The following is a 27,547-nucleotide window of genomic DNA, read 5'->3' as shown; positions in this document are numbered from 1 at the left end:
TGCACTTTGAGATACTGCCGACAGGCACACCGGGCACACACCAAACCCTTTTTCAGCCTGTGTTGTGTAAATAAATCCACTTTTCATCACAAGTGACGATCCAGTTCAGAATTTTGTCCTTGTGTTGATATTCGAGCAGATTAGTGCATGCCCGAACATCTCTATCCTTGTCTGCTTGAGTCAGCTCATGCTGCACCCAGTAATTGAACTTGAACAAAAAGTTTATGCAATGCATAGCACGACTAATGAGCATGGCACTAATGTCTTAACTCCTCAGCAAGCTCTTGAGTGATTGCATACTGATCTACAAGTTATTGCAGGTGGGCCTCGTCAACATCAGTAAAGCCGGACAGAGTGCTGTGCTTCTTGAATGTCATTCACATTGTCATATAATACAACTTTGGTATCTAAAGCTGTATACATGATTTGGTGACATTCTGTAGCTGACTTTTTGCAACAGAACTGGAGGTAAATGATGATTCTAATCTGGTAGCATGACAGTTCCATTTCAGACACCTTGTACATAATGGTACCGATTTGTTTTTATAGATTTCACAACACACTCTTCTAAAGCAAGTCTCTTTCTTTCAAACACCAAAAATTGTTTGACAAAATATGATTAAACACGTCAACAAGAACTGTTTGCGCAGACAATATTTGTGGTGTCCGGAAGCTTTGATTAAAACCCAATACTTTACTTGAAGATATGAGCAGACTTTCATAAAAATAGTACACTGTGAGTGAGATAATCCAGAATTACTCAGATTTAAAATTTAAAATAGGTATGTGATTGACAGCATGTATTACATTTATAAGAATTAAATGCATTCCTAGAATTATGCCAAATGTAGTGAGAATTAGCTCATTATGAAGACTAGCTGTAACTGTGAAGCAATTAAATGTATTAACCTCAGTCCTCAATTTTGTGCACATTTCACTTTTGTGGCTGCCACCACATGTTATGATGTATTAATAATAATAGCAAACGTAAATCAAAGAGAAAAGAACATGCCAACAATTAGCATTCTGTTGAGAGTTCTAAAGATGTGCTGATATCAAAGATTGTGTGATTTTGTTGTTGTGGTGTAAGCATGAAGAAAATGGTATTTAATTATAGCTAAAATGATAAATAAAAGGGTTTGTCATGTGATTAAAAAACTAAACACTGATATCATAAACTTAAAAAAGATCAAAAAAGAATTGTAGGGCAACCACTATCAGAAGTTCTAATGATATACTGCTTTTAAAATATTTGTGATTGTTTAGTTATTGATTTTCGAATCTGAAACACTATATGACCAGAAGATAACTACAATGAATGTAATAATTTCAAATCAAAACATGAGAAAATCAAAACATTGCGCTGCGGGGTGCAATGAATTGAAAGTTGATCTGTCAGCACTATCCTTATCTTTTGGCGTATAATTCCTTACTAAATGTAGTATTTCATCTCGATGTACTCTTTCTTTGTTATAATTTAAATCAAACTCCTCATCATTATAATTCGCTTCCGATAGTGAAGAAAGTGACACAGAGGTTATTGAAAATAAAAAAATTTCGATTGACAAATTAGTCGGTATTCTCGACACAGCAATTATAGGACTTGAACAGTGGAACTTTGTAACTGAACAAGAAATTATGTCTGCTTATATAATTAAAGAGAAAGTATTATCACATAAAACGAAGCAACTTAAACAACTTACATTGAAAGAAATGTTTAATAAAGTAAAAAAATAAATATTAAGCTTTTTTTTTTTTTTTTTTCATTGTAAATTTTGATCTCTTTGTACACAACATTTCTTGTGTAGATCTTTTCATCATTTTTAAGCTCACCTTGCAGAGGACCATCAATTATTTTTAATTTTACCTCCGTTCTTTCACGAACTCTTGAACAGGCGACATAAAGTTGACGGTGTCCAAATGCAGGCTGAGGTAAAAAAATGCCAACACTCTTAAGCGTTTGGCCCTGAGACTTATGATTTTACAGGAAATTGTCTACGTCTCAATTGAAACGGCAACTTCACCCCATTGGCTAGTACAGGTACGCAAGCAACCAATAAAATATCGGTGACAAACAGACACTTAAGCCACATATATATATATATGGGTGAAGTAACATCATCTCCGAAACGGCTGGTTCCCAGACTTAGCGAAGCACACCGTTGGATTCCGCAGGTCCGTGGCACGCCATTTTGACCATTCGCGTCTTCTTGGGACTTTAATTAGCTGAGATATTAATTAAAAACTAATTTTCCCCTACGTTTTCTGTACATTTTCCACTTCCTTTCTTGGGTTATGTCTATTACAAGGATTTGGCTACGTGCCAAATTCTTTTTTCTCGAATATCTACGGAACGGCGCCAAGTTGAAATTCGATACGCGTATTCTCGGATTCCAAAAAAATTCTCCGATTCCATCGATACCGTTCTCATCTTCGTACAGCTTTAATCGGCCGAGATATTAATTAAAAACTGCGGAAACGTTCATTTCCGCGCTCATTTTTCCGAGTGGCAACAATAAACTATCGGCGACACACACTTTAGCCGCTTATATATATAAAGAATAGTATGAAATTTTTTTCAAAAATGCCTCACAATGCAACCTTCAAGAGATGATGCTACCGCAGCACCAGCATACTAAGAAGCTTTTCAAAAATAGGTGGAGCCACATGAGCAGCTTTGTATCTCCTAAGTTTACTTATCTCTCAACAATAGTATGAAAGTGACAGTTGAGAGTCAGGAGACGGATTGCGGATGAGTTCGCAGGCGGATTGCACAGGCGGTGTGTAGTGCAAGTCCATAGCCGGAGGCACAGCAGATAAGAAGGAGTGTTTCAAGATTCTTCATTTAGGGATAAGATGACGTCACACTTTGATAAGAGATGATCCTTGAATGATTTTCGGGAGGTTTTTGTTAATCGATGTTTAGCCTTTGTATTTTTCTTTGTATTCCAGTTTTTTAGGACATATTTTATGGTTATTTCCTAGGTACCCTTAACAGCGCATATTTTTGAATTTAATGATTGATACAGAAGACCTTAACTTTAGATGTAAATTTTGAATTTTTCCGTATATTTTAAGCTTTAGTATTTTCTATAGACTCAGAATTTTTCTTTATTTCTCAAATTTTCTGTTCATAATACCAGTTTTACTGCTCTTTATTTCATAAATTATGATTTCATATTTTTAATTTTATAATTTCTGCATGCCATCTGACCAGATTTAAAGTGATGATCTATAATCCGGAAAAATCGATAATCTGGAATCGTCGATGTCCCGATTAAAGACTTTTGACTCTATCAGTCGATCTCACTTCATATTGCAGCATGCACTCGTAGAATTTAACATCATATTAAAATTTTTAAAATTAAAATAAATGAATGTTTTTTATCTCAGTAGCAATACAAAGAATAAAAATAATTTTTATAAATATTAAAAATCTTTTAATGTGTAATATTTTAGAAATATTGTGAATACTTATAAAAGGCTAGTTAAATTTGTATTCATTGAAATAATGATAATGTAATTTATATCTACATATAAATTATGATAGGGTAATAATAAATAATAAATATACCCTATCATAAATACATTATGATAGGGTGTTTTTTGAAGCAACAGAAACATTAGTTAGTACTTTTTCATTAAAGCCATACAACACATTTTTGGTATATTTTGGCTTATTTCTTTCCCTTTGTTTTTTTCTCGATACTAGCCATATCAGAACAACCAAGAGCAGCAACCGGGAGCATTGTCTAATTTCACAACAAAATTCTCCAAAAACTTATTGTTGAAGAAGATAGCTTACATTATGTTTCTTTTTGTGAATAAGTTTTTATCAGTTTGTGTAATTTTTTTCACCTTTTTTGATTTTAACATTGGAACAAGATTACAAAGAGTACATACCTTCGTTATATAATTATTCCAATCTATTAGCCTTATTATTGTGTTATGATTCATTTGAAGAAAGCTTTGGTTTGCAAAAATTAACAGATGTCAATTTCTGGCACTATAAGTAAGTGAATTCTGCAGCTGTAATGAAAGAAATGCTTGATACAACAAACTATGTTTGTATTAGGGCATTCTTTTTCTTCCTGGTGTGATGTGCAAAGGCTGAATTGCCATTGTGGCTTCAAGTCACATTTAACTGCATGCAGTTGTTATATGAACACTCTTCGTTTGTGAAGAACATCTCTTTCTTAAAGAAACAGGATGGGTGCTTTTTTATCTCTTGACCAATTGCGAATATAATAAAATCCATTGCAGTTTAAAAAAGTAAGTAAAATGAAATACAGTTTAGATGAGAAACATGTTTGAGCAAGTGATGGCTATAAAAACCAGAAAATAAATTGAACTAAACTGGTGATGGCTGCTACCAAGCAAGTACGTGAAAACAAAAAAGTGCCAAGTGGTGTGGGTTCCAGGTAAAAGTACCTGGTAGTTTGTGCAAGTATGATTTCAATCTTAATATTACTTTCTATTAACTTGTCAAATAAAATAATCATTAAATTCTTTTCTGTTGAAGTCAATATTAAACTTATCTAACAATTAATTTTGATTAATAACTGAATTTAATTGCTTAAAGATTAAGATAAAAGTTTGCGAATGGTTCTCAACTGTTTTTACCCCGTTCACCTCTGCTAGACAATTATCCCTTCTTTCCTTTCCAAAACTGGAAAAATACATATTCATTTATTTAGATTTAGATTATTTTTAATGTACTTTATGAATTAAACAACTGTAGAAAATTTTTACATATATTCAACAGCTGCAATGCTAAGCTTTATATTATTTTTTTTAGATGCAATCGCAAGTTTCGCACTGACTCTGAAATTGAATTTCATGCCGTAAAAACTGGCCATCAAAGTTTCTCTCAGTCATCAGAAGAAATTAAACCTTTGTCTGAAGAAGAAAAAAAAGAGCAAATAAAAAAGTATTTCTTAAGTGGTTTTACTTTTATTTGAATCTCTATCCTTGCATATTTTGTTACGCTTGCATGTTTTGCTTAAAAATGCTTGCTTTTTAGAGTTCTTTTTTTAGTTGGAATTTTTAAGCTATTTAATACAGTGGTATTCGAAGTATGGGTTGGGGTAACGAAAATTTATATTGGGGTCACAGATGAATAAAACTTCTAAAAAGTCTGATTTCACATGGAGTTGCACTGCCATGAAGTTTGAATACCACTAATTCTCAATGTATTTGCTTGAAAATTAAAGTTGCTATTATGATTAATTATATAGAAGCATTTAATGTTATATGAAGCTGTTTGTGAATATTTTACTTCATTTTATAAATTAAAAATAATAGTTTAATTTTTAATGGCGAATGCAAGAAAATATGAAAATATATAGTTTTTATGTTTGTTTTACTTAGGATAGAAAATTTAATCAAACAGCGAAGAGCTGAAAAAGCGGAGCAAGAAAAACGGGAGGCTTTGGAAAAAGAAAAAAATCGTAGGAAGACTGGGCAGGAGTTGACTCATGTGAGACAGAAGTAGGATTTTTTTCTCTCAGCCATATTGTAATTTGGGGATAAAAATATTTAAAATCATCCATTATTTGCTTTAAACCATATACAGTATGCCCACAAAAAATGTATACTGAATTTGAAATGACTGTAAAATCAAAATTTATTAAAATATCTGGTACTTACATGTTATCCTATTGACTTTGAAACTGTCATCAAGCATAATTTAGTGCCAGTTATGGATGAGTATCATGTCGCTACACACTTTTAACATCTGTGCTTTTAATTTGACGTATTTCTCATCAATTCTTGATAAGCCACTTTTGGTTTTTATGAACAGGGATATGAATTAACTATTTACTGCATTTTCAAAGAAATAATTAAAATTTGAGACTTCCCTCCTGCAGAATAGAAAGCAGTGGATTATTTTCAAAGTTATGTAATTTTACTATCAAAGTGTATATTGATGGATATGATATAGTCAGCTGAATATGACCAATAAAATCAAAACAGATTGGATCTACCTGCGTGAAGATTGTTCTCATAGTACTCTAAACAAAGCTTCTGGTAAAATCTTAATCGGTGAGTTTTTTATATAGGCAAAAATGAAGTGAGTTAAATACTGATTGTTTATTAAATAAGACGATATCAGTTCATTCAGAATTCTGCAGGAACATTTGGTGTAACTGTGCTGGAATCTCTGCCAGGTTTCTTGTTTGACAGGATAATATGCAAGTACTGAATATTTTTTTTAATTTATTTTGTGCATACAGTTTCATCAACTTATTAAATATAAGTAAAGTATGTTGTTTTGATACTGATATTTAATGATGATGTTTAAAATGATAAAAAAAAAAAAAAAAAAAAAAAAAAAAAAAAAAAAAAAAAAACACTGCTGTTAAACACTAAAAATGATGTTCATTAGTTGTTGGAGATCAGTGCAGAATTTAAGTCTTTGGCCTTATTATCTGGTTTTAACTTCCACATCAGTAGCAGCTCAGAAGAGCAAAAGTGCAAGAAGTTGCTAATTATGCATTTTGTTATTTATAACTCTTGACTAGTTCCACATTGATGGGCTCTGCAAAAAGGTTTGTTTGTGATCAGCAACTGGATCTGAAACTGGTAGTTGGCTGAAATGTCTCATTGTCTGGTCACAAATGCAGCTCCCTCAACAAAACTCTTATACTACTTCAAAATTGACTTGTTTGTGTTTGGAATTCATGTTAAACATTTGCTTGAAAGCATACTGCACCTAGGATATCTGACTTCAAGGAAGATTAAATAGTCTGACTTCAAGGAAGGTTAAATAGTCTGACTTCAAGGAAGGTTAAATAATAGTTGTGTTTCTTTGGACTCTGTGAAAGAAAAAGTGAGTAATTTTTGTTTTGATAGGCACCAGGAAAATATGTAAACAAAGAGATTGAATAAAGGATTTTTTTTTCCCTTTCTAGTGTTTTCAGTGTAAGAGAAAAATATTTGCTGTTGCTATAATAAGTTGAATCATTTCAGAGACATGGGGACTCAATATAAAGGGAGATTCATTATTTCAAAATTTCAAAAGCAAATGCTCCTTTATGCATGATGTCAGAACAGCCAAAAGGTCTAAAATTAATCAAAGTTGAAATACATAGAAAACAAATTCCTTGTATGAAGTTAGATGTGATACTTTAAAGAAAGTTCCTTATATTAAGTGTGGTGTCATTTTATTGTTAAATTGCCTTTGAATTAATAAATAAATAAAATGTAAACAGACTGTCTACTAGGCTTATTGTTTCTTAACAGTCATTTCATCTGATGAACTGGGTCTAGTGTTAAAAAATATATGTCAGTCTGTCTCAAGGCGAAATTAGGAAAAGTAGGGTAAAAAAAAATCTGATAAGTATAATTAAAAGAATTATTCCCCTTACATTTTATAATAACTCAGTTACAAGTTTTAAATAATACTTAAAAAAAAAAAAAAAAAAAAAAAAAACGTATTTTATTCCCTTTTAGAAATGTTCGGAGAAAGTCAAGTACTATTTAAAGTATTTCATTAATTCCTAATAATTCTTTAATTTAAAATGAACCGAAAATTATAAATTGACTTACATTTTTCGATTTAAAAGATGTCTCAGAAACCAAAAAATCTTGTCATATTTAAGAAAGTATTTTAGGAAGAAGCTCTATAAATAGAAAAGAAATAATGCATAATTTTAATATTAATAATACAATAAACTTTGATCTTAATTTTTGTACCTTAATAAAATCGAATTACCTTAATTTTTTTTCTAATGTAATTAACAAAAACTTGTGAAAATATTTCATTCAAATTAAACCATTCTGAGAAAACTGTCCTGTGAAAAGTATAGCATTTAATTTCATTCAGAATGAAATGTTGTTTAAAAATATGTTGTTTTCACATACTTAGGACTCTGAAGTGTTGTAGAAAAAGAAAATATATACATTTATATGTATATTTACAATGTGATTACAAAATATTTACATCCGAACGCGTCAAATCCCATTGAACTCAATGATAAATGACCCAATGTTTTGGTCACCACGTAGGGATCGCCGGTGCTTCAGAGCAGGGTACGGGAGAAACTTGCTTAGGGCAACTCCATCTTACTTCCTACCTCCATGAAAGGAGTCTTGACGTGATGGGGGGGGGAGAAGATTGAAAAGAAATAGAGTATGGAGGATAAAAGTACAAGGTGTGCTAATATGAACTGAGTTTAATCGGTAAGATGAAGAGATTGGCTAAAGCGTTGTATATTGGTTTGATACTGATATTTAAGAAAAGACTGATTTATAGAAGTTCCTATTCCGATGGTGATAAAGTGCTTTAGTCTACTGATATTTAGAAGAGGCAGTTTCCTGAGTGTCTTTGAGGTTTTCTGCTTGGGATGCTCAACATCTGGCTATGCCGATTATGCAGGTGATGTGTTTCTGTCTATGATGTGTTGACGAATTCTGTTGTTGCTCCACAGGAAAAGAAAAAAATCATAGACTGGTCAGGAGTTGACTCTTGCAGCAGAAGTAGGATTTCTTCCTGTGTTGACAACTCCTGTCTACTATGCAACAAAATACTAATTTTATGACTCCTTGAATGATGATCAATGGGAATGCTGTTTATCATTTAATGTGTGATGAAGGAAAAAGATAGGACTGTGTGAATTCCAGCATTAGGAGATTTAGAGTCTCTAGTTCCGACTGTAGCAATTCTGTGATAACCCATAAGTTGTGTTCCTGACTATGATTTATTAGGAAGAGACTCTCTGAGACTGATATTTGGCCTGATAGAGAGAGTAGATCTACATCAAAGAAAGAGGACAGTGTATTGTACTTTTTCTTAAGTGGAGTGTTTGAATAGGTTATCCCCCAGCATTATGTAATTTCCTTCCCTAAAGATAGCTAATGTAAGTGCCATCTTCTCCTCCTGGTTAACTTAACGAAGTGGTTCATGGTACAAAGAGGGACAAAGTACAGTACAAATTCTGAAATCCGGACTCGTGGGGGCGTTTTTGTACTAATACTTTCTCTTTAATTCTATAGGCAGACATAATTTCATGTTCAGTTACAAAGTTCCACTGTTCAAATCTTGAGGTTGTTGTGTCAAGAATTCTGACTAACTTGTCAATCAAAATTTTTTCATTTTCAGTGACTTCTCTGTCATTTTCTGCACTATCGGTAGCGGTATATTCTGAATCTAGAACCATACTACAGATTTCGCTGTCCATTAATTGATTGATGATTGGAGCATTGTGATCGCAATGAAAAACGTTATATCATCTTTATTTATTACCGCTTCTCCATATTTCTTTACAAATTCCATTAAATGGAAAATTTCACATGCTGGTTTGCAATATCCGAAAGCCTTCAAATTCGTGGCTGTCATCTTCATTATCCTCACCATGAAATATGGTAGGGGGCCATGAATTATGCTAAGCATTTTTTAAAGTATCTGGATTAGATTTATCACAGCAGATTTTACGCTAAAATATTAAAAACAAATTCTTGAAAAATCTTGCCAATACTCAAGAAATTTAACATGGATTTTAAAAATGAGACTTTTTATTTATTTTTCAGCACACACAATATTCCGATATCCATAGGTTGAATAAAAGGACTTGGAGGAAAGAATAACACAGATATGTTAGCTTTCATTAAAACTTTAAGTGAAGTATGAACTGGACAATTATCTACAGTCAGGACAGTTTTGACGTTATCAGGTAAATCAACCAAATTAAAATTTTGCCGAGTCTCGGGTATGAAATTATTTTCATATGAATCATGCATTAACGCTTGTATCATCTGTGCTGTTTTATTTGCGTGATATATAATTGGAAAACCATTACTCCTTTAAATGTTCGAGGTCACATATTTTTTCTGATTACGAAAACTTTACACTTGTGCTTTCCTGCACCATATGCGCCTGCTAAAATTGTTAGTCTAGCTTTGGATTCTTTGATACTAGTTGGAGCCTTTTCTGTAGAGGTTGCCAAGGTATTTTGTAATACATATTGCCAGAAAAGACCAGTTTCATCAATGTTGTAAATTTGTCTTGCAGATACTATTTCACTATTAATGAGTTCAAGGAATTCTTTTGCAACTAGTTCAGCAGCTTTACTACCAGCTGAAGCATTTTCAACTGAAATTTTTAACTGCATTATACCACAGCAATTTTAAAATTTCGTTAACCGGTCGATCAAATATGTGCACTCAGTTTTTAAGTTCATTTCTTCATGAAATAATATGTCTCTAGCCATTAGCATTAGACCCATCAATAGCATGCCCTCACTGCATCTCTGTCTAAGCATTTAATCATTGCTTTGTAATGATTGTCACATTTAACATAGCAAATAATTTTTCTGTTACTCATTGCGAGTGGGGTGTCGGAATCTACGAAAATTTATAAAAGTTCCTTTTCCTGTTTTGTCATATACAGTTGACTTTCCAATGCTGCTCCTTGCATAATTTTGAGATGGATATAGCTATATCCATTTTTTGCAGCAATTCCACTTTTTGTGTAATGGACATTGAAACAGGCTTTCAGTTTGTAGATACTGTTGCAGCTCCAGAATTAGAAACTCTTTTTGACATGAACGAAAGTTCAAGCTCAAAAAATAATAAGATTGATCAAGTCAGGAAGTTAAGAAGCAGCACAATCTGCTATAGTAACTTAAATTCTTTGGAATCAGTAAAGTATAATTTTAGCCTAGTGTAACAGCGTCCACTATGATTGGCTATGTAGCTTGGCTGCGAAATGTTCTGTTAAATTTTGCCTTGCTTCTATCATGCACTGAGACAATTAAGCCTGGATTGTGTATTAATTTAGTTATTTATTATACTTGCATCTACCGTATTTTTCGCCGTATAAGACGCACCGGCATATAAGACGCACCCAATTTTAAAGGAGGCAAATCTAGAAAAAAAAGATTATGAACCAAATTCTGTAGTAAAATATTTTATATCAACTGTATAAAGTTAACAGCAGTTTAAGAAAAATTTTATGTCAACCATGTAGCATACTAAGAGCTATCTTTACTCTCATAAACAGTCAGCAAACGGTGAAAGTAACAAAAATAAGGCTGTCATGTTTTTATTCTAACCCCAAGAATTCCTCTTCTTCGCTGCTATCAGAAATGAGGAAGGACAGATCCACGCAGTCATTGTCATCACTTTCTTCCTCACTGGGGTCAAATAAGACGTCGTCTTCTGTTCCATCCAAGGCATTACCAATGCCATACTTCTTGAATGATTTTACAACAATGTCTTTCTTTACGGAGTCCCATGACCTTTTAACCCATTCACACACTTCTGTGATAGTGGGCCTCTTCATCCGTCCAGTAGGAGTCAGATCATGGTTCCCAGCTGCCATCCAGGTGTTCCACTCCTCTCGCATCAGAACTTTGAACGGTTTGTTAATAGAAACGTCCAGAGGTTGCAGCTGACTGGTAAGACCTCCAGGAATCACAGCTATTTGGGTCTTAACTTCCTTAAAGTTCTTTTTAGTAGTTTCTGTAATGTGTGCTCTGAACTGGTCAAGCACCAACAAGGAAGATTTCTTCAGAAGCCCGCCAGGATGTTTGGACCACACTTTGTCAATCCACAGCCTCATGCCATTTTCGTCCATCCACCCTTTATCATGAACGTGCACAATGACTCCCCGTGGAATTGTTTCTTTTGGGAATGTTTTCCTTTTAAAGATCAAAATTGGCGGCAGTTTGGTACCATCTGCACAGCAGGACAGCACAACCGAGTAGTGGGTTTTCTCATGCCCTGAGGTTTTTACGGTTATGCTTTTGGCTCCTTTGTTATCTACGGTTCTGTTAGATGGCACATCAAATGTTAGCGGGACTTAATCCATGTTCCCAATCTGGCTCATTTCAAAGTTATTCTTCTTCCTCGCATCAATAACAAACTTATGAAAAGACAGAATCTTTGATTCGTATTCCTTTGTCATTTTTTGTGCAGTTCTGGTTTTGGTGCGCATAGAAAGGCCAGATCTCTTCATAAATCTATAGCACCATGATGGTGATCCGGTGAAATCCTAAATGCCTTTCTCCACAGCAATGCGTTTGGCCTCATAGATTATCATTTTTGTTGAGACAGAAAGTCCATTTTGCCGGTGACGTGTGATCCACTCCTTTACTTACTCTTTTAACTCTGGCCACTTTGCAGTTGGTCCACGCAAGGTGTGCTTGCTTTTATCCAACTTTTGGAGCTGATCCTCCTGTTTCCTCCACTCTCTTATCATTTTCTCAGTTGGAGGTGGCCCAAAGTGTCTCTCCGCTGCTCTGTTTCCATGCTCCTTAGCAAATTTTATTACTTCCAGCTTGAAAGCAACTTTATATGCCAGTCTCTTCTGCTTCGACATCTTGATGGGGTGGTATGAAATATGATATATTTCATTCAGATATACCATACTACATATATCACAGCTCACAGCTATCCGTGCCTCCGCTTGCTCCCGCACTGCGATTGGCTGAGCGAAGAGACGCGTGCCTTCACCCGCTCCCGCGCTGGCTTACGAGACTCTAAAAAGTGCACAAAGCCAGCGCGGAAGCGAGCGAAGGCACGCGCCTCTTCGCTCAGCCAATCGCAGCGCGAGGCAGAGACCGTCCAAATACAGTGCGAGGCAGAGCGGGGCTTCCTGGTCTCAGATGGCGCCAAGAGGTGGAAGGGAATGGAGTGGCCGAGTATTACTGCGGTAAGGTATGTATGCAGAGGTGGAGGGGCAGCGGAGGGCCATGGTGGGCTTTTGTATTTGCCGTATAAGACGCAGGCACTTTCCCCCGATTTTGGGGAGAAAAAAGTGCGTCTTATACGGCGAAAAATACGGTAATTCTTGCACATGTTTAAGGCTTACTTGAGTCTTGAGTAAATAAATTCCTACATATACTTAATTAAGCTTACTGAGGGCTGGTGCTAGATATTTTGCCACCTGATGCTGTCTCTGTGGGTCCTAAATTCTTCTACCAAGCATTCTAAATTTTTGCCATCCTTTAATTTTGGGTCCCAGTGCTTTCCTTAATTTCTAAAAATTTTATCATCCCTTAATTTTGTTATTAATCGATGAGTGCTTCCCTAAATTTTGCTGCCCGGTGCGGCCATACGAGCTTTGGCACCGGTTCTGGGTTTATGTGAATGAAAAAACAGTTATTCTTAATTCAAAAAGCACTAAATGTAATCTTTTGGCCTATGAGTATCATTAACAAATCTATTTTAGCATATGGAAATAAATTTTTCTTAAATTTTTCCTTCTCAACATTTAACTTCAATCTGTAATCAGCGCCAAGCGTAATTTCAATATAAAAGGTTTCCATATTCTTTATTATTTAATTACTAATATAAACAAATTGTTTAGGGATCACTGTACGAGTCAAGTTGTCACATGTTGATATACATACAATGATGAAAGCAAAATATTATAAATAATGATTCGCCTGGTTGGTGTCGGTGATATAAAATATTAGGTAATATATTTGAGATGTATATATGCCAAGCAGATACGTAGTTATGGAACCAAATTATTGATCACACAAATTTATGCTAAAATGATTGTTTCTTCAATAACGAGGTGTTTTATTTAGTGAAGTGAAATTAAGAATTGGGATTCTCCACACGTTTTCTTATGGGGGGGGAATCAAATGCACATGCCTAAAGCATAAAATTTCCTTAAAAAAATTTGTTGGTGGCTTTACAGTCTGGTTATTGGACGTCCGGATCTCGAACTTTATACTGTATATGTAAATATATTTTTAAATATGCTGAATATATTTTTAAATATGCTGAATGCTTATAAATATATTCTGTTACAGAATTAGATACATTGTTTGAAATTCAATTAGAAATAGAATGCCTGGTTAGTGCTACCCTCTAGGAGGTATTAGAACAAACAAAAATAAAAACTCAAACAAGTAAACATTTAGAAAGCGTTTTAAATGTTTAAAAGTTTTAAAGTGTAGAAGAATGCTTGAAGCGTGTTACGGCCGCCCTGCAGAAGTTTCATTTGAACGCACTAGTCACGTTATGGACGATGAAGAAGTTAATAATAAGCTAATTTTAAGCCAACAGAAACAGAAAAAATCTGCTTGGAAAAAGTGAGGCTTATCATAAAAGGCTTTACCTCTTGTTGACACCCTAAGGGTCTTAAGGGAATAATATAGCTTTTTTTACTTTTGCAATTTTTACTGCCATATTTAATTAATTAATTTAGCAAATATTATTTTAACTCCACTTTTATGTTAAATTTGCAATACTTTTAATTTGCTGAATTTATTATATATTATTTTCTTATTTTTCCTGTGTGCCTGTTATAGATTGCAAGAAGAGGAAATTAAACATTTAGCTGAAATGAAAAGAAGGGAAAAACTAGAAGCCAAACTTGCACGGTAAGTACAGAATTTTTAAAGTTGCATATAAAATATCAACAACTTTGACAGAGAGTAATTTCTAATAATAAACATTTACTTCAAGCATACTATTAGCCAAGTAGTTAAGACCATTGAACATAGATAACTTCAGCCCATGTGTGAGATAAAAGTAAGCTGATTGAATAGGTGTTCTAGTTATTTCCGCATTTGTTAGAATAAATATGAAGGAGTTTCCATTGTAAGGGTGTTTACATAGGCTTCCACCTGGGTAGCAGTTTTAATGGATTCTAGAAACATTTTAACCATCTGTCCATTGTTTTACATAGTCTGTTTTGTAGGTTTGTGTATTTTATTCAGTTAAAACTGTTAAGTAATATATTTTCTGTCTTAAATGTAATTTTGAAAATATTGGATTTTTGTATGTATTTTTTGAAAAATTTGAAGGCTAAAATCTGAAAATATCAGATAAGTACATATTTAATATTTCAGTGTGTATTTTTCATTCTTTCTTGAAAAACACTATGGTATATATATTAGATATGGCCAAACTGTGGGCATTTGTCTTTTAAATGCAGGTTATAAGCAATAAGTTTATTAAATTGTAATTTGAAATAGAAGTTGTACTCAGGTGCACTTTTTTAATAAATCAGTATGTAGATTTTAAAAGTATGCTTGTGTACAGTAAATTTTTAGGCATTTTCAAACTGGCATGTAATTATAAAAGTTATAGTCATAAGGCAAATAATTTTTTTTTTTTTGCGTCGCTTACTATCCTGGCGACAGTACTTTTATAAGATATAATGGCAGTTCAGAAAGTAAAAATAAAAGATGTTGGATTATTATGCTATATTAATTATGTGTTTCAAATTTGACTTGAACAGTAATATATATATATAAAGGTAAAAAAGAAATTCTTTATGCTATTGCTTAGAAGCAAATGTGTTACTGTGGTTCCTGTGTAAAATTTTTTAACACTATGTAAAAATAAATCGTATTACAAAAAGTTTAAATACAAGAAATATGAAATACTAAGCTAGAAAACTGACAAATGAAAAGTGAATGTAAAATTCAAATCAAATTTAAAAGTTAAAAAATATTGATTAAAGTTTAAACAATCTTAAAACATTTTAAAATTACCACAAAAATTATTTAAAACACAAAATTACTAAGTAGCGGTAAATGGTAAATTAGCCTAATTCGATTCTCATTATCGAGATTCAAATTGTAACAAGATTCAAATTAGGCTATTCAAGTCAAATTTAAAACACATAGTTATATATATATATACAGTCAAAAGTCTTTAATCCGGACTCATCGGGACTTCAACGATTCCGGATTATCGGATTTTCCGGATTATAGATCATCAGTTTAAATCTGGTAAGATGGCATGCAGAAATTATAAAATTAAAAATATGAAACTGTAATTTATGAAATAAAGAGCAATTATGATGTAAAGGGTATCAAAATTTACAAAAAAAAAAAAAAAAGCCTAATATTTATTTGTTTACTTTATTAAACATTTCTTTCATGCGCTCATGCTTAAAGCATACATTATGCATAGTCGAAATTAGAAAATTGCAACCAGAAAACTATTTGATATGTATTCGCGATATTTATGATGATGAGGAATTTGATTTAAATCGTATCAAAGATGGAGTACATCGAGATGAAATACTACATTTAGTAAGGAGTTAAGCCGAATAAAATAAAAACATCTGCCCTGAAGATAAGGATAGTGCTGGCAGATCAACTTTCAGTTCATTGTGCGCTGCTTCGTTTCCACTCCCCCCCCCAGAGCAGCGTGAAATTGATAAACATATTTCGGAATGATTAGAGAAGCAAAGGATATTCCTTTATCCATTTTTGCAGCAATTCCACTTTTTGTTTGATGGACATCGAAACATCCTTTCGCTTTGTAGATCCTTTGGTAGCTCCAGAATCAGAAATTCTATTTGACATAATCAAAATCTCAAGCTGTCTTTTATAAATTTGCTCTAACAGTCTGCAAAAAATAATAAGCCGGATCCAATTAGAAGATTAAGGAACAAAGCAATCTGCAACATTAACTGAAATAGATAATTAGAGCTTAGCTTATACCGTCCGTTATACATTAAACGCTCATGCGTTAACGCATTATGCTTGATGCATGCACAGAAAGTTTTTAGCTTTGAGGTCCGGATTATAGATCATTCCAGATTATGGACATCCGGATTAAAGACTTTTGACTGTATTTGTATGAAAAAAATCTATTGGATGTTCCAATTTAATCTAAAAATGAATTAAATAATTTAGGCATAGGTTTATTAAGAAACTAAATAGCTATTTTTTTTTATGCAAGATACTGAGAAGTTTAAACTTTTACTGAAATAAATGCTGTACAGAATCACATTTATTATCTTTCCAGAGATGTGTGCATACAAAATTAAGAATTAAAAAAAAATTGCTCTGCTTTTCAGATTACTGCACTATTTTTCATTCAGATGAAAAGCTTCGTACCCAATTCTAAAGCCCACTGCATGCTTCTCTCCCCCCCCCATTTTTAGGATATTCCTATTAAAATCAGTTATGATAATGTGCATTATAACATAACATAATATTGCTTGAAATAATTTTGCATCTTTTAAAATTGCTTTGTAACTTAGGCAAAAAGTTTTGGATGAGATTGAAAGAGATAAGCAAGCAAGAAGAGAAAAATTTGGTATGGGTGGCTCTGCTACTGCTACAACTGCTGTCCCTGTGCCAGTGCAGACAACTGTCACTAATTCCGTTCCCAGCCAATCATATGATGAATGTAGACTCCAGGTACTGCATATTCTTTGTAACTAGAGTATAAGATTGGTAAGGATGTAGCATGAAATCTACCACTTTTAATTAGCTATTATTATCATAAGTGATGAATGACCTTATTAGGGAGGGGCTAGGTCAATTAGGATATAATCATCAAATCATTTATTATCTGCTGAAAGATCTTTGACCATCGTGCAGTCAGTGCTAATATTTAAACAATTCAATCATGCTGATGAATTTTGAAGCTTGATGTTGTACATAACATATGGAGTACTGCACTGTAAATGTTTCCACGTTATCTTGCGTAGACATGGTGGAGATTCATTAATAAAAGCAATAACTACTTTTTTGGCCACTCTGTGACATTTGTAATGAATATGGCTGAACGACTCATAAAAGCAGCCCTTTTAAGCACCACATCTGCTTAGTTTTCAAAAATTGTAAATAATTTAAATTTAATAGATTTAAAGTTTAATAGGTTATTAAATTAGTTAATGGAAACATTTTTATTTATGTATTTTTAGTTACTTGTATTTACTTTCATATTTATAAATAGCATTTTAAGAGGCACCATCTATTAAATAAATAGCTAACTAAAAGTGGCAGATCACATGCTACATCATTATTGAAAGATTGACATGTCTTAACCGCAAACTGTCATAGGTACATAAGTGTCCTTTAATGAGCAAAAAGAGTGGGATGAGAGAACTAAAAAACTCATACTTTTGCATAAATTTTGACAAAATAGTTTTGTTGAAAACAAATGTAAAGGAGAGAATTTTATGTTCTCTCCTTTACATATTAATTCAGTTAAATATTTTCTACATTTTAGCATCTTTAAAAATCCATTTATAAATTAGTATTGAGGTAAAAATTTGTTGCTATAGAGTGGACTCTGATTTTTCGATAATATGTACTTTTATGAATTATTATACTGGTTTTGAACCTTTTCATGGCCTTTGTGAATTTATAAAATGGATACCCATTGTGTAGCAGCAAAAATACTATTTTTTGAAATCATTTGATTTAATAAGGAATTCAGAGCTGCATAAAAGTGTCCTTTAATGCCTTATGTATTATTATTATTATAAGGGCACAGCTCCAATCCTCCTAGCTGGCACAAGCCAGCCATATGATCAAAAAAATGAAGAAATTAATGACCTTGTGAAGAAATTAATGACCCTTTAAAGAAAATATGAATAACCATTAAAATATGTAAAATCGCCTTCATGTTGGGTGTTGTTTTATATTTTACAGTTAAACTTTTGTCATAAGATTGATAATTGGAAATTAAGAATATATGATGTTTAACTTTTAAGCCTACAGTACATTTTGCAGCTAGAAATCATAGTTGAATTTTTTTTTTTATTTCATACTGTTGTTCGTAATAGGATGATGTGTAACGTGTATACAAGCTAATTTTCCTTAGAAAGTTCTCCACAAAGGCATCTCTTCCCTTAGGCAGATAGCCCTCGAGGCTTTGCCATAATCACACACACACACACCATGGAGGTTAGAATAGCCCCCATGTACTCTGTTCTAATGTAAGATTGTCTATGTAAAGAAAGAAAGGTTCCATAGACGTAATGTAAATCAGTTTGTTAGAGTGCCGCTAGAAAGCGAAGGGAGAAACTTGCCAAGGGATTTGGCAGTGGAACCTGATGGCGAGAATTATCCCCTCCGTGAAATGTGCTTAGGAAATTGTGGAGCATGTGTTAAGAAGAAATGTTCTTTGACTTTCACAATAATTTATACTCAAACTTTCGTATTTTTTTATGCTCAAAATAGCTAATCTATTAATTAATTTACTTGCGCAAAATATATTTTCTTTTCCTTTAACCCTTTGACGTGCGGTGGTCGTGCCTTGAAACCACCAATTTTCGAAATTTTTCCCGCTCTTGTTTCCAAACTGTTTGAGTGAGAACCGATTGATTACTTATCTTTTACCTCTAAATAACGCAAAATTACTGCAGAACTGCACATTTTTTAGGTCTTAGTATTTTAAATCGGATGCCTTTTAAAATTCATTTTCAGTGAGACAAAATAACTTCCTTTTATTTATATTAATAACTTAAAATTTCAAAATTTTTTTATTGCACATCATTATTTCTATCATAAACAATAAAAATACAGCAATAATTAAACTGCATATATAAACAACCTGTGTATATTTATGGTATTTCCTTTGTGGTTTCAGGGCACGACCACTGCCCCACTAGAGCATTGCGTTACAATGCTCACATTCCCCTAGAGGCTCGGTGGTCGCGCCCAAAAACCACTGCTCTTTACAGTGGTGTTTGCTGCTTTAAAACAGAAGTGTTTATTTTCACCCGGATATAGATAAGGGGTTTTGAAAACACAGAGTTATTGTATTACCAAACAATACATGCACCTGCCCCTATAAAATATTTTTCGTTTCCAGAGATTTTTCTCTGCATTCAACATGCTTGCTTTCTATGCTAGTACTGTGATTTTCTAAATTATTTTGTGTGGTTCCAAAAAGTTGCAAATATATTTTTGAATAATTAAAAATAGAAATTGCACAAAAATTTAATTTTGTCAATATTTTATTTTCACTGAGATTCAAAATGCCTCGCAAAGGGTTAGAAATAGCTGATGCATTAGCGTTACTTGAAGAATTACCTTCAGATCTAGAATCAGTGGTCTCTGAGGATGAAAGTGACGGAGAAGGAAATACTCCTTTACCCCCCTTCCCTCCTGCTTATGGAAATATAGAAGATGAAAGTGATGATCAGTCAGAAAATGCTGATATAAATTTACCAGATCCTTCCAGAATTGCAGATGTAACATGGAATAAAATGCAGAATGTAGTTAAATCCATTCCCGAATTTTCTGAGGATTATGGCCCAACTGACGAAATTACCTCTATGGAAGATGCAAAACCCCATGGACATATTTATGGCTTTTTTTACTCCTGAATTCATGGATAAATTAGTTTTTAAAACTAATTATTAGTTTTTAAAACTAATTTATATGCAACTCAAAAAGGTAAGCCGTTTTCACCTATAACTCTTCAGGATATGTTGAAATTTTTAGGGATAAATATTCTAATGGGAATTAAAAAACTCCCAAGCTATTGGGATTTCTAGTCAACTAATGAAATGCTGAATGAATCTTACATGGCAAAGCAAATGGCGGTAAAGAAATTTTCATGGATTTTAGGTAATTTGCATTTGAATGATAACAACCTAATGCCAAAAAGAGAGGACAAAACTTTTGACAAACTTTATAAAGTTTGGCCTCTATTGACTCATTTGTTGGAGAGATTCGATAGTCTCTTTAGACCAGGAAAAAATCAGGCGATTGACGAATCAATGATTCGTTTCAAAGGTAGAAGTTCACTAAAATAATACTTACCTAAAAAAAACAATAAAACGAGGATATAAAGTATGGATGCGTTGCGATGAAAGCGGGTATGCTTGTAAATTTGAAATTTATACTGGCAAAACCCATGAAGTCGAAAAAAATCTGAGTGAAAGAGTGGTAAAAATGCTAAGTGAGCTCTTGTATGGTAAAAATCATAGAGTATGCATGGACTATTATTTTACATCCTATGAACTTTTTCAGTTTTTAGAAACGAAAAACGTATTTTGTTGTGGAACTGTAAATATAAAAAGAAAAACCCTTCCCAAAACACTGATGGAAGATAAGAAATTAAAAAGGGGTGACTTCGATTGGGCAGTAAGTGATGACAAAATAACATGTCTAAAATGGAAAGACAAAAGATGTGTTACCATTTTATCTAGCCTAGTTGATCCCGTTATTCCATCTAATGCAGAAAGGAAAGAAAAATTGCACAGAAAGTTCAGATACAATGTCCAAAGGCAATTATAGATTATAATAAAAATGTGGGATATGTGGACTATTTTGACCAACTAAAAAGCTTATATGAAATTGATAGAAAAAGTAAAAAAATGGTGACATCGAATCTTCTTTCATTTTATTGATATCATCATTATAAATGCCTTCATTATATACCGAATGTTTCCAGAAAGTGACCCCAGTTTGAAAATACTCAAGTCTTTCAGAATGAATATAATCAGTGATATGATACGAATGAGAAACGAAGAATCCGTATCAAAGCGAAAAAGATCAAGCCTGCCTATCAACATAAAAAACCGTAAATTTTATGTGCTAGATGAAAAACGATTAAAGAATGCAGGACATATGCCAGTAAAATGCAAATCCCGGCGGTGTACATTTTGTAGCACAAGGGAGAAACCTCATAGAACAAGATATATGTGCGAAACGTGCAGTGTTGGCTTATGCATGTACCAAAAAGATTAAACATGCTTTGAGCAGTTTTATAAAAAATAACTTAGTTCTTTGACATTAAAAAAAATCACTGAGTTTTTTAATACTCTATTGAGTTTTTTTAATCTATTTATCCCAATTTCCTTATTATGTACGTTCTTATGTTTTCACTGCTGCAGAAAAATTACATAAATTATAATTTTTTTCTGATTATTTACTTTGTAAAATAAAGTAAAAAATTTACATTTGATGCAATTTTTAAATGCTGTTTTTTTTATTTGCAAATTTCGTCATTCATTGGAAATGCGTACGGAGAAAGGTAAGTTGTTTTTTCCTACTAACTCAGTAAGTTTCAAAGTCATAGATGCGCGCTGGTTTCACAGCGAAACCATCACCCGCAGATTAATGGGCGAGAGTAGATTTTTTTAAATTCATATATTATTTGTCTCTAGGATCATAATATTCGATTTCTAGTGTTTTTAGTTTTAAAAAAAATTATAAAATTAATATAGCGCACATCAAAGGGTTAAAGTTTAAGGAAATTAAAAATGATATTTGTTTTATGCACTCTTGATAAACTTGACCTTTGAACTTCGCGAACTTCGGCGACATATATTTCGCGCATATGCAGCTGTTTCCCTCTACATTGAGACGGAGCCATTCCTGTTGCAGAGAAGTTTTTTTATCTTAACAATACATATTTTTTTATTCTAACCTCCATGTACGGCACACATGGGATTTAGCGACATTATGATGAGCAGTAACAGCAGTTACCTCCTTCTGTCTCTTAGTCTGTATTTGAGAAGGTGTTGGATAGTAAGCTGGTCGTTTTGGTGGCAGTTTTCAAAATTGTACAGAGGCCATAGCGAAGACTAGGATTTTACCGCAAAATCTTTAAAAAATTTTTTTTTTCATTTTAATAAATGCCTTATTTTTCGTTTTGCAGTAAAATAAGTAATCAGTCATCTAGGCTAAAGTTTAATATTTGCCAAAATAGCATTGATTATTGTAATTCAATTTTTAAGTAATTAACTTCATTTTAATGTTATTTATATCGTTTAATTTTCTTCTTTCCTCTAAATTTATTTATTATTAGTTAATAATACTTTCAAATTTCAGGCAAATTTCTCTGGCATAATTCTGAAACTAAATCTAGCACGAAATTATACTATACTATCACGAAATTTAATGCATATATTTTTGTTTATGTATCTGCTAAATAAATATAAAATACCTGAATTTATTTAAAAATATCATTATATAGATTTCTTTCTTTCGTTTAGCTGCAAAATGTCTGCAAAAAAAACTCATTTTTTAATCCAGATTGGGTAGATTCTAGTCTCAATCTTTCAGTGGAGAAAACAACTCCTATTATAGCTGTAATGGTATTGCTTTCAGGATTATATATATATAATAAGTCATATGCAGTTGGCAAATTTTTGGATTTCAAGTGGTACCATAATTAATTTAACTCAGCGCAGCCAACGTGCACTATGCAGATAGACTGGAATTTTCTCAAAACACACCTCCAAAAAACCTGGAAAAGTCAGGGAATTTCATTCTCCTCTTTAAGTGACAACCCTGCAGGTAGCAAAATAATTATAAATGGTTAATACTTTCTGTGGATACCATCTTCATTATTTAAAAAGCATCAGAAATGTCAATGAATTGTTAATGTATATAGTAAATCATCATTAAATAACTGAGCTATGATAATTTATTGTCCATCCATCATGGGAAGTACTCTAAGTAGGTCATGTGTTGTCATTGTGTTTCTGTCATGCACTCTAAGAAACATGCCCCCCCCCAAAAAAAAAAAAAAAACGGTGAAGTTATCTGATTGTAACAAAATTTTGTATGTAAATGCTTTTTGATCCAACTTACAAATGTGTAAATTTTGGCAGCCAATTAATTCAAAGCAGCCACAGAGCATAACAACTACATCTTGAAGGTGTATAAAAGAGAAGGAATTCTAATTTTAAGACATAACTGCCTCCCAAATTTGACTATATCATCTCAGATTGCACCAATGCCTTTTGCAAATGGGTTTGTACATGGTTTGAGCATGTATCACTTGTTGAGAGAGGGTGTACAGTCAGGAAGGGGGGAAAATGGTGGAACTGGAGGACTGCTTAACATTTTGGTTAATACTTATGTCCCTGTTTGATGATACTGGCATATGTAATTTGGATTATAGTGGCACTGATGAATGAATCAGAGAATGGGTTTTGGATTCATAGTGCCCATTGAGCTAACTACCCCTCCATTGAGCTAACTACCCCTCACCTGTGCACTAACACTGGGTTCTTTTAATCGGTATTCTCTCTGACGAGAATTTTTGTCAGTGATGAATCTCACTTTGAAACGAGCTATCAGTAAGGATGTATCTGGAGGATATTGACCTAACAGCCCAACAACAAGGAATTAGACATGGGAAGCCTTTTCATTGAGAAGTTGGATTCATTTGGTTGTCATTTGAAGTACCTTTACACTACAGCAGTGCGTTGATGATATTCTGTGTCCTGCTGTGCTGCCCTTTCTGTCAAAGCACTCCAGATTACATTTCAGCAGGATAATGCCTGGGACATATACTGCAATCATTTCTACTGCTTTCTTTTGTGTTTACCAAAAGTTTTATGGCCAGCTAGATCACCATATATCTCTTTAATAAAGCACATTTGGGGTAGGATAAACAGGTGCCTCCAACTGTCCCAGAATATTTCTGTTCTTACATCATAATAGAAGACGGTTTGGTAAGAAATCCATGTGGAGGGAATCTGCTAACTCCTCAAGTCAATGCCAGTTCATTATTGAATTATTTATTGTATGTAGCTGCATTTCCTAAATAAAATATTTATTTCCTCTGAAATTTTAATTTATTTTCCCATACATATACAGGGGTTGGACAAAAATATGGAAACACCTTTAAAAAAAACATGTTTCTTTGCTTAATATGGTGTAGGAAACCCGTTGGCATCCAAAACAGCTTGCAGTCTTCTCGGAATGAATAAATACAGTTCCTGTATGTTTGCCAAGGAAATATTATACCATTCTTCCTGCAAAACGGTGGCAAGTTCAGATAACGATGTTGGCGGTGGATAACGAGAACACACTTTCCGTTCCAATGTAGACCACAAAGGTTCGATAATATTCAGGTCTGGTGACTGTGGTGGCCAGGGAAGATGGGGACAACTCATCCTTGTGCTCAGAAAACCAGTCCTGGACAATGTGAGCTGTGTGAACAGGGGCTTTGTCGTCTTGGAAGACACCATCACCATCGAGGAACAAAGTTTGTACCAAGGGATGAACTTGATGGGCGAAAATGTTCACATAAGTCTTGGCAGTCATTTGCCCTGACACAGTTATCATGGGGCTAGCAGAGAACCATGATATGGCTGCCCAAACCATAACAGAACTCCCGCCATGTTTCACTCTTGGCAACAAGCAGTCTGTATTATAGGCTTGAGATGGCGTTCTCCAGACGTAAACTCGGCCAGAAGTGGGAAACAATGTGAAAGAAGACTCATCAGACCATATTACTCGCTTCCACTGCTCTATAGTCCAGGCTTTATGACTTAAACACCACCTTTTCCTGTTACATGCATTAGCATCACTGATGAGTGGCTTCTCAAATGCAGCACGGCCAGCAATTCCCTGTTTATGAAGCTCCTTTCTAATTGTTTTGGTACTCACAGGGTTCGGTAACACAACGTTCATTTCAGTAGTAACTTTTGCAGCTGTGGTCTGCTTATTTTTCGTCGCAATTGAACTTAATGATCGTCTATCACGATCACTCAGGACACACTTTCGTCCGCACTGTGATTTAGCAGATGACGTTTTTCCACTTTTCAAATATGCGGAATAAATCTTCGATACAGCACCTCTTGAAACACTAAACACCTCGGCTACCTTGCTTACAGAAGCACCTACCATACGTGCTCCAACAATTTGCCCACGTTCGAAGTCTGTTAACTCTGACATAATGCAATGACAACCTCACATAACAGTACTCGGACAACAACTGAACTGTTTAGCACATTTACGAAGTTGTGTAGGTGGCGTTAGTAGTCAAAAACGCCAGCACCACCTATATATTTCATTAAAATCAATCTAATCTAATTAAATCAATTTTTTTTCCAAACATGCATTTTACAAGGTGTTTCCATATTTTTGTCCATCCATTGTATGTATCAAAAGAATAAATTGAATTTAAATTTAAATAAATTTAATTTAAATATAAATTTAATTAATTCTTTGTGCCATTGCTGCAAGGAATGAAATTTAAATTTAAACATATTTAAATTTAAAAAAACATGTACATACGTAAAAAAGCAAATTTAAAGTTAAAATAATTAAAAAATGTGCAAACATATAAAAGATTTAATTTTTGAACTAATCTACAATATCATTTAAATTCAGATAGCACAAGTAAATCAAGTGCAAAACCAAACTATGAAAATAAATTCATCAATTCAGCAAATTAAAATTAATCTAAAAAATTTTTTTAAATGCATAAGTGAATGACTGTTGAGCAGGCAGGAGACAGACTTATCAAGGGGAAGTTGCCTCCAAACCTAACTCTTCAATAACTCAATTTGTGTTTCGTCATTCATGCAGGCAAGGGTAAAAGTCAAAACCAAAAGTAAAGACTGAAAAATGTCCAAAAAGAAATACCAATAAAGTGGTACCTTTAGAAATTAGCAATTAAAAATTAAAGTTCTAAAAATAAAATACCAATCAAGTTTTTTGAGAAATAAGCAATGTAAAGTCTAGTATTAAATTAAACTTAAAAAAAAATTAAAATTTTAAAAAATAAATTTTTCAGAAAAATTAATTTAGAAATCAATGCATTTTAGAAACCCTTGTCGACAGAAACCTCCCCAACACGAATATGCATATCAATAAAAAGAAACTAAAAAGGAACTAGACATAATTAATATAAACCAATAAGAAACAAAAAGAACTAATTCATAATTTATAAAAAACAAATATATACTTAAAATATAATTTCATATCTAGAAAATACTTTACTACATAAAAATTATTTAAAAAATACTTAAAGCAATTAAATAGTAAGTTTTAATTCTAACTTACCTACTATATTAACTGCTCTTTCTTTTATGAAAAAGTCTATCTTAAAAACCTTGTCACCCATTTTGGAAACGGTTAACAATATTAATCTTAATGGTATTAGTGGTTAACAGCATTCTATTAGCACTGCATAAATATATGTGCCCAAATGCTACTATTTTCATGCAAGCTGGGTTCCAAGGCACATTGGTACACCAAAGGCACAAGAATTTCTTTTTCAGTTTTGGAAATGAAAGAATAATAAAATGCTAACTAACAGTAATATGGCCTGCATATTCGCTAGATCTGAACCTATATCACTTCTGGTTCTGGGAACAACTAAAAAATGTTATATTTACTGCAAAATTGTGGTTGGTTTGGTTCATTTTATTATCACAAAGCACTCTGGTTAACTGTCTAAAGGGAGGAATGCCTTTGCGGAAGACTTTCTAAGGAAAGCTGGCTCATATACATGCACGGATAAAACTACGAAAACGTATATGCAGCCAAGCATGTTCGCGGGATTTGAATCTTGGACTGAGCTACCAGTGTTCAGTGACTTTACTACTCGGTCGCTGGTCAACCACAAAACTTAGAATTCCATGGAAATGAAAGCTATCATTATGCACTGTGTCTTGAACATCTCTGTAGAAACACTCAGATCTGTTATTGAGCAAGCTATTTTGCAATTTCTATTAAAATGGAAAAAACAGAAAGCTGATATTTCTGATGTCTTTCGGGACATTTGTTTCTTACAAAATGACTTTCCATGCTAATAGTATGGTAAGTAGGATTTTATATGTTTAAATAACAACAACTCATCTCCTTCAAAGTGTAACCCTCTGCTACTCTCCCATTCTGTTCTTACAATTTTAATTCACTTTTTTTTTTTCAAATTTAATTTCAGATTGTGATATTTCATAAAACTGTTTTAAAATTATTTGCACTTCTAAGAATTTTCCTATAATAACTTTCAAAATTCTCAAGAATTTATTTTCCAGATATAAGGATTTTATCCAAGAAAATAGATAAAAATGATTTACTTCGCGCTTGACGTGCTGCAACAGCAGCTTTCATTCTTCAAGAAGTGTTAA

The 27,547-nt window shown here is 33.1% G+C and overlaps 1 protein-coding gene across 1 annotated transcript in view; it reads left to right on the top strand.

The window, feature by feature from the left end:
* LOC118195646 (UBX domain-containing protein 1) overlaps positions 1–27,547 on the top strand; it is a 100,374-nt gene that overhangs the window by 35,319 nt on the left and 37,508 nt on the right. Inside the window, exons 5-8 of the mRNA XM_085810391.1 lie at positions 4,799–4,930; positions 5,371–5,490; positions 14,268–14,339; positions 16,964–17,123. Of these exons, the coding sequence (XP_085666517.1) occupies positions 4,799–4,930; positions 5,371–5,490; positions 14,268–14,339; positions 16,964–17,123 (484 nt within the window). The remainder of the gene's footprint in view (positions 1–4,798; positions 4,931–5,370; positions 5,491–14,267; positions 14,340–16,963; positions 17,124–27,547) is intronic.

Source organism: Stegodyphus dumicola, chromosome 2 (genome assembly GCF_044657685.1).
Source record: "Stegodyphus dumicola isolate Sdum_Otavi_A_Nest chromosome 2, ASM4465768v1".
NCBI lineage: Eukaryota > Metazoa > Arthropoda > Arachnida > Araneae > Eresidae > Stegodyphus > Stegodyphus dumicola.
This window is presented reverse-complemented; position numbering and strand designations above follow the sequence as displayed.